Source organism: Xiphophorus maculatus, chromosome 3 (genome assembly GCF_002775205.1).
Source record: "Xiphophorus maculatus strain JP 163 A chromosome 3, X_maculatus-5.0-male, whole genome shotgun sequence".
Lineage (NCBI taxonomy): Eukaryota > Metazoa > Chordata > Actinopteri > Cyprinodontiformes > Poeciliidae > Xiphophorus > Xiphophorus maculatus.
Genome location: NC_036445.1, coordinates 22,979 through 30,314, shown reverse-complemented (window position 1 = coordinate 30,314; position 7,336 = coordinate 22,979). Strand labels below are relative to the sequence as shown.

The following is a 7,336-nucleotide window of genomic DNA, read 5'->3' as shown; positions in this document are numbered from 1 at the left end:
TTGGAGGCCCTCAGTCCTCGACGCGGCCGTCGCGGGTTCGACTCCCGGACCCGACGATATTTGCCGCATGTCTTCCCCCGTTTCCTGTCGGCCTGCTGTCATATAAGGGACACTAGAGCCACAAAAGACCCTGGAGGGTAAAAGAATAAATAATTAAATAAAGTTAGTCTGGTTCATTGTCAGTAAAAATTAAAATTCTTCATCTCATTTTTCTCAGCAGAACTCCGGTTCCGGTCCGCTGATTCCGGCTTCTGGTTCTACTTTCGGTTCCGAAGTTGACTTATCCTTCGTCTGAGTTTTAATTTTTGTGATGCTTTTCCTTTAAGAGGATATCCCCTTTAATTCACCTGCCCTGACCTCACCTGGGCTGAACTTCCGCAAAGTATCGGAACAACAGAAGAAGAGCCCGAGCCCAGACCCAGAGCCGTCGAGCCAGAACCGAACCAGAACCAAGGTCAGAGCCTTCAGTTCTTTTCTCCGTCAGCAGGTTCGGTATTCGTCCGTGACGTAGGTGGTTCCAGGTGGACCTGAACCAGAGTGACGTCAAACTGCAAACACGCTTCCTGTTTATGTGGACTCGGGTGGTTCCGGAGGTCCAAAAGGTTCTGTTTGTTTTTGATGAAATATTCAGAGAAATAAAAATAAAAACCCAATTGGATCCCGCTGATCCGGTCCCAATGAAACCCGCTGCTGGCAAATGTGATCAGTCATTCTGGTACCGACTGGTTCTGGAGGTTCTAACCAGTTAATTCCCTCCATTCAGCAGCAGGTTGGCGGTTCCTCAGATCAAAGACTGAGCTGCGAATCAAGACCGTGGAGGTTCTGCTGGGTTTGATCTAAAATAAACCCTTTTATCCAACTGGAGGGTCATCGGAGCTTTAAACCGACATCAGCGGATAGAGAGACAGTGACGTCAGTAACGCGTTACACAGTTTTACAAGTAACAAAGTAGTTATTACTCGCTACTTTTTTAACGAGTAATCGCGTTGCTATTTAAAATCCAGTAATCAGATTACAATGACTTTGTCATTTAATTTTATTTCCTCTACGTGTTTTAGTGACCAACAGCAAGATCCACATGTTGTTGCTGGAAAAACAGGAACTATTTAGAGTTTCTGTCGCCAAGTCCGGTTAATATGAGCGGCTTTGGGCTCGTTTTTTCTAAATGTAATGAGTCACTTCTTTGGACTTGTTTTTGAACGTAAAGTAACTCATTTGAGTTTTGAAATAAGCCCCAGGATTTGACTGACAACCAGTTAGTTCTAGTCAGACCTTCCAGGTCCATCATTTTCCGGATGATCGTCCCGCTGTGTCTTTAATATCAAATTAATATATGACCTCTGAATGACGTCGAGCTCCGCATTGTGCTCCAGAAAACTTTAAGCACCGAGACTAAAATGAACAGCGCAATAAAGTGAAAACAGCCATGAATGAACGAGTCCGTAAAGTTGTGCAACTAAACGCCGTTGTAATTATTAATATTAAGATCAATGTCACAAATCTGAGCAGCCAGCTGAGTTGTGAAGCCGCAGGAGTATGGGAAAATTTTCCTGCCATAATCCAAGAAAACTTTGAATACTTTTGCTTACATTTTAATTTTGAAAGCAGGACTTCATGTCTTTCTTCTCAAAACTTGTAACACTTGTACTCAAAACTTCTCCTGGCGCTCACTCTTAGTCTCTGCTCAGACTCTCTGCTCGCACATGGAAGTGCCTTTTGGCAGAGTCGCCTAGCAACCTCTCAGCCAATAGAATGAAAGTGTTGTGCTGGGTGCGTTTGTTTCCTTCCAGCGGATCTGCCTGTGTGGCTGCTATTGATTGTAGGCGTAATGAAGTATCAGCGCATTTAATTGATCATAACTTACTAAATACTAAATAGATTTTCAGGATTATTCAAACAACTATCATCGCTGCACTTACAAGGAAATTTATGTTTTTAAGTGTTTTTGAATCGACTGATGCATGGTTCAGCATATTTAAATATTAGTGTGGAAAACAGGATAGATTCGGAATAGAATATTTTGATATTGATGTATGATGAGCATTTTACAAAACACACAACCAGTCATATTTTTTAAATATATTATTTAGTCATATCAATACATATATATATAAATATGAGGAACAAAGCTGATTAAATAATGATGAACATGGTTATATACATAATATCTATATAGGTTTTATTCATGTTTTCCAGCCGAGGAGCTGCAGCTTAAGAGATCCATAACAGTGGATCCGTCTTTCCTTAAACTCATTTCCCTCTTTATGAAACCTTCTAAACTAAAACGGGAGATATCTTACTTTAGACAGAGTGAAACAATTACATATAAATAACAGTCTTTGCAACTTTGTGTCGCATAATCTAAATCAATGTTAGGGAATAATTAAAACTTTTTAAGATTTACAAAATCTCAGTTAGCCTTCATAGCTGAAGCCGGTGTTACACTGTTAGCACTATAGCTAATATTAGCTGGTGGATATAACTACAGTATAGTAATATTCTATTCACAAAATATAAACAGTAATATGTCCATCTTACTTGTGAAACGTAATCCCCCGAGATCTGACGTCAATAATCCATCGATATGAACAAAAACATCCGGCAGTGCTGAGATTTCTGCTACAATCAATAGTAGCAAACGCACCCAGCACAACGCTTTCATTCTATTGGCTGAGAAGTTGCTAGGCGACTCTGCCAAAAAGGCAGTTCCATGTTTCGTAAGCGAGCAGAGAGTTTGAGCGGAGACTAAGAGTGAGCGCCAGGAGAAGTTTTGAGTACAAGCGTTACAAGTTTTGAGAAGGAAGACATGAAGTCCTGCTTTCAAAATGAAAATGTCATCTCTTGGATTATGGCAGGAAAATTCCCCCATACAGGAGAAGCGCCATGCACTGCGCTCTGGCAGCAAACACAGGGCCGTAACGCAGAACCTGGAGGCTGGGGCAGGGAGGAGAGGCTCTAAAATCCTACTTAGAGTTTTCCAGTGAATAGTGCAACACACAAAACAAGCAAAAATTACTAAAGATTTTTTTTTGTAATGTTGTAACTATCAAACAATCTCCACTTCAGTTCACCTTATAAGTGGAGACACATTGTTAAACTTACCATTATTAAATAACTTACAATATTATGATAATATTGTGGTCAGGTGTGGATCTTACTCTGTGTGGTTCGCATCACACTTAGAATAATCTATAAATGAGTGCAGAAAAAGCAAATTCAAAAGTGTTAAATGTTTTGGTGTTAGAGACTGTGGAAAAGCAGCGTTCATTTCACTCTAATAGAGTCACATTCTGATTATGTAACTCCGGGGAGTATATTATTATTTCTAGTTAAAATCGAGTTTTAAAACAAAGTGTTCCCGTATCAAATCTGAAGGTGTTAAAATGGAATCAATAACTCTTGACTTTTTAGCTCTGAACTTTTTTTTTTTTTTCTCCATTTTTTTCTCCGAAGAGTTTTTGCGGCGCTAGCGGCTCGTATTTTTTCGACAGTAGGCAGACAGGAAGGAGGGGGAGGAGAGAAGACATGCGGCAAAGGTCATCGGGACTCGAACCCGTGACGTCCGCGTCGAGGACTAAGGCCTCCAAACGTGGGGCGTGCTAACCTGCTGTGCCACCACAGCACGCCCCAGCTCTGAACTCTTACAGCGGCTATAACCCTTGTTGAGAGACTCAATAAACCATCGCTTCAAAAACACGTCTCTCTACCCACTCTTAGATATTTCAGGCAAGACAGAAAAATGAGGCACAAACCAGAATGTAAAATCTCTAACAAGACAACCCTAACTAACCCATACGTTAATCTCTCATCCATCACAAACTTCTCCAGTTATTGCCATACACTCAAACTTTAGCTGTCAAATCCTCTCCTGCATTAAACACTCCACTCTTGGCTGCTAATCATTTAAGGAGTAGTGTTTTCTTCTTCGTACTCGATGTTGCACCTTTTTACCAGAAACTTCTGCTCGTTAGTACATTCCGTACGGCTGCATCCTGTTCTAGCATAATTTGCACTCCTTATCTAACGGTTGCATGCACTCAGGTTATTCATCTTATCCTTAGCTGAAACATTTCAAACTATAATGAAAATACGTAATTTAGCAATATGAAGCATTATACTTGCTATTCAAAAGGTGTGATTACAATATTCGAAATATGCAAAACTCACACAAAAATGAATATACTTGATTATTACATTTTTATTTCTACACACACTAAGGGAGTTTATTCACTGACTCCGCCCCCAGAGTCACAGGTTCCCACCAAGCGAAGCGACAGAAGAAAAGTCATTTCAGAACAATTCAGAACTTCTTCACCACGCTCGCTCAATATTTTTTTCTGAGATGGTTTATATTACTATTATTTTGAGTTGAGGCCAACGTGCATGTTAGACATGGCTCGTGTAGGGTTAGCCTAACCATAACCCTACCCTAAGTTCAATACAATAAAATACATATTTAATATTCATTACAAAGAACTCTTATGAAGTTTAAAAAAATACTCTGGGAGAGTTAATATTAAGCTCTTAACACAGAGTTAGTGTTGCTTAGCGTTAAGTGACTAACTCCAGCAGAATTGGCATTTGACAGTTTTTAAAAAATTTTTTTAAATTTTTGTGGCTCTAGTGTCCCTTATATGACAGCAGGCTGACAGGAAACGGGGAAGGAGAGGGGGAAGACATGCGGCAAATGTCGTCGGTTCCGGGAGTTGAACCCGCGACGAGGACTCAAGGCCTCCAAATACGGGTCGCGCTAACCGCTACGCCACCACAGCACGCCCCGGTATTTGACACTTAATTAGAGTTAAGGTACCAACTCTCCAAAAAGAGCTAAATTAACACTTTCTGCTGTGGATCCATATAGACACTTTAAAAGGGTTGAAATCAAACCTGACAGAGTTGATTTGGGCCTCCTGGATTTTCTGTGTAGGATTTAAGTTACTTTAGTGTCTAATGGCTTTGAGGCCATTAGACACTAATTTAAAAATCATCTTTGCAGCAAAATTATTTAATAAATATCCATCAGAGTTGAGCAGCAGAGATATTTCTAGATTTTAATCTTCAGGTTCTTCATCAGATTGTAGCAAAGTTCGTCTTTCCACAGTTTCTCTACAAATGTTAATGCTGACGTTAGCGTTAGCTGTTATTGTGGATGCTGACATTAGCATTAGCTGCTATTGTGGATGCTGATGTTAGCGTTAGCTGCTATTGTGGATGCTGACGTTAGCGTTAGCTGCCACTGTGGATGCTGACGTTGGTATTAGCTACATTTTGTCTATGCCATTTTAGACTAGTATACAGAGGCTAACTGCTTTTAGCACAACAGTAGCCTTTTCTAGCATCAGATCAGTTTGAAGCATAAGTTAATCAACAAAAGCCACTTCATCGCTGCTGCTAGCTGATGTGCGTCAGATTTACTGCTGTACCAGAAACACAATTCAAAGGTTCCTCTCTGGACTTTTGATTTTAAAAATAATAATAAAGTGATTGTGTAAAATGTTTACATTTTCCTGGCCCTGATGTTGACCCGATCAGACCCAGAACCAGGAGAACCAGATGCCTCTGCATCAGATTGTTACTGTGAGACATTCAGACACGGTCTCACCTGAACAATCCGTCCTCCAGGTCATCGGGTGACCTCCATTGGGGTCACATGACCTCTGAGCGCCGGCTTATGTCTGATGGACCAACTGAGCATCCCACCAGGGTCCAACTGTCTTGTCTCTGTCCTCAGATATGGACGTGTCTCTGAGCGATGATCCGCTCCTTAAAGCAACCCTGACAGAGAACGGTGGCGGGACAAACAAAAAGCGAGACGCAGACGAGCCTGCGGCCATGTTGGAGCCCGAGACGCTGCAGTGGCCGGAGGACAGAGAGACAGGGACGGGGGGACGAACAGATGGGGTCATCGCGAGGTCAGACGCGTCCAGCTGGACGGAGAGCGAGCGAGGCCGCAGGATGGAGAGGGCGGAGCTTATAGGTGAGGGGCGGGACCACCTGGAGGAGAACCGACTTCCAGAGAAAGCCGCTCAGGTGTTCAGCCCGGCTGTCACCGTCCTTCCCTCCCTCGCCGCCTCCAGAGACACAGAGGCATTCTGGGAAATGGAATCAGAGAGGAGCCCCTTCCTGAGCCCTCGCCAAGTGGACTACAACCAACATGGCTACCAGTTTGACTTACCCGAGGACATGCCCCCTTCTACCTGTGAGTTTACCTGAGACCTCTGCTCCAGGTGGGTGGGGCTTAACCCTCACCTGTCTGTCTCACCTGTGTGCCCAGGGAAAGGGGGATGTTCAGACAGAGATGCACTGAAGCTAGTCGTCTCCGTGATGACATCAGCGCTGCTCTTCCCATTCCTGGTGTGGGGGGGGTTCGTCTTCCTGCCATTCGACGCCCCCCTGCTGGACGGCGCCCCCCTCAGGCTGGTCTACACTCTGCGCTGCTCTGTGTTCGCCGCCGCACCCGTCGTCCTCGGTGAGACGGAGAGAAGAGATAACCTGGGACTCACCTGTCTGTCTCTCACCTGTCTTACCTGTCGCCCTCTCCTCCCCCAGGTTGGCTGGTCCTGGGTGTCAGCAGGCTCAGCTCCGGATCCACTCAGCCCGCCGTTGATGATGTCATCAAGGAGGCAGAGCTTCAAGAAGTCTCCGTCCACCGACGCTTCATCTCTGATTCTGCCTCCCTCTTCCTGATCTACTTCCTGCAGCTGGTTGTCATGGCAATGTACCTAACCCAGGAGCAGCTGAAGCTCGTCCCGCTGCTGACCATCGTCTTCGCCTTTGGCCGGTGAGTGTCACCATGGCAACTGGTTCAGGGTGGTGCCTCAGAAGCAAAGGTTAACAGTGATTCTGGGCGGTCTGCCAGAAGGTCAAAGGTCAACGTCTCTTTGCTCCTCCAGGTTGGCGTACTGGCTGGCGGCGGCGTTCGGCAGCAGCCTCCGCGGTTTTGGCTTCGGCCTGTCCTTCCTGCCCAGCCTCGTCATGATGGCGGCCAACTTCTACTTCATCTTCACGGTGGAGTCGGCGGGGTCGGTGTTTGGCGCCGCGCCGCCGCCGGACGAGGCGCTGCCTCTGCCCACAGGCAGACAGAGGTTCTGGGGATGATACCTGAGCTTTTCCATGATTATGATTATGGACTGGAGAAACTGGAAGCTCCGCCCACCTCTTTTAGTTTTTCAGAGTTTTTATTTTGTAGAAAGAACACAACTTTCTATTTTGTAAATATGGACTTGCATTGAATCAATTTTTATCAGCCAACTGTGCTCATAGTTTAGGTTTGTATAAAATTCATCAAAGGTTTTACAATAAAAGCATCAAATTCACTTCCTGTTATAGCTCAGTT

At 44.2% G+C, this 7,336-nt stretch overlaps 1 protein-coding gene across 1 annotated transcript; it reads left to right on the top strand.

Annotated features, from left to right (window-relative positions):
• The first annotated feature begins 4,746 nt into the window (after window positions 1–4,746).
• tmem79 (transmembrane protein 79) lies at window positions 4,747–7,321 on the top strand. Its single transcript, XM_005815714.2, has 5 exons — window positions 4,747–4,780; window positions 5,732–6,199; window positions 6,275–6,469; window positions 6,550–6,781; window positions 6,894–7,321. Exons 2-5 carry the CDS (start codon window positions 5,734–5,736, stop codon window positions 7,096–7,098), a joined length of 1,098 nt encoding a protein of 365 aa, XP_005815771.2. The 5' UTR covers window positions 4,747–4,780; window positions 5,732–5,733; the 3' UTR covers window positions 7,099–7,321.
• Window positions 7,322–7,336: the final 15 nt, after the last annotated feature.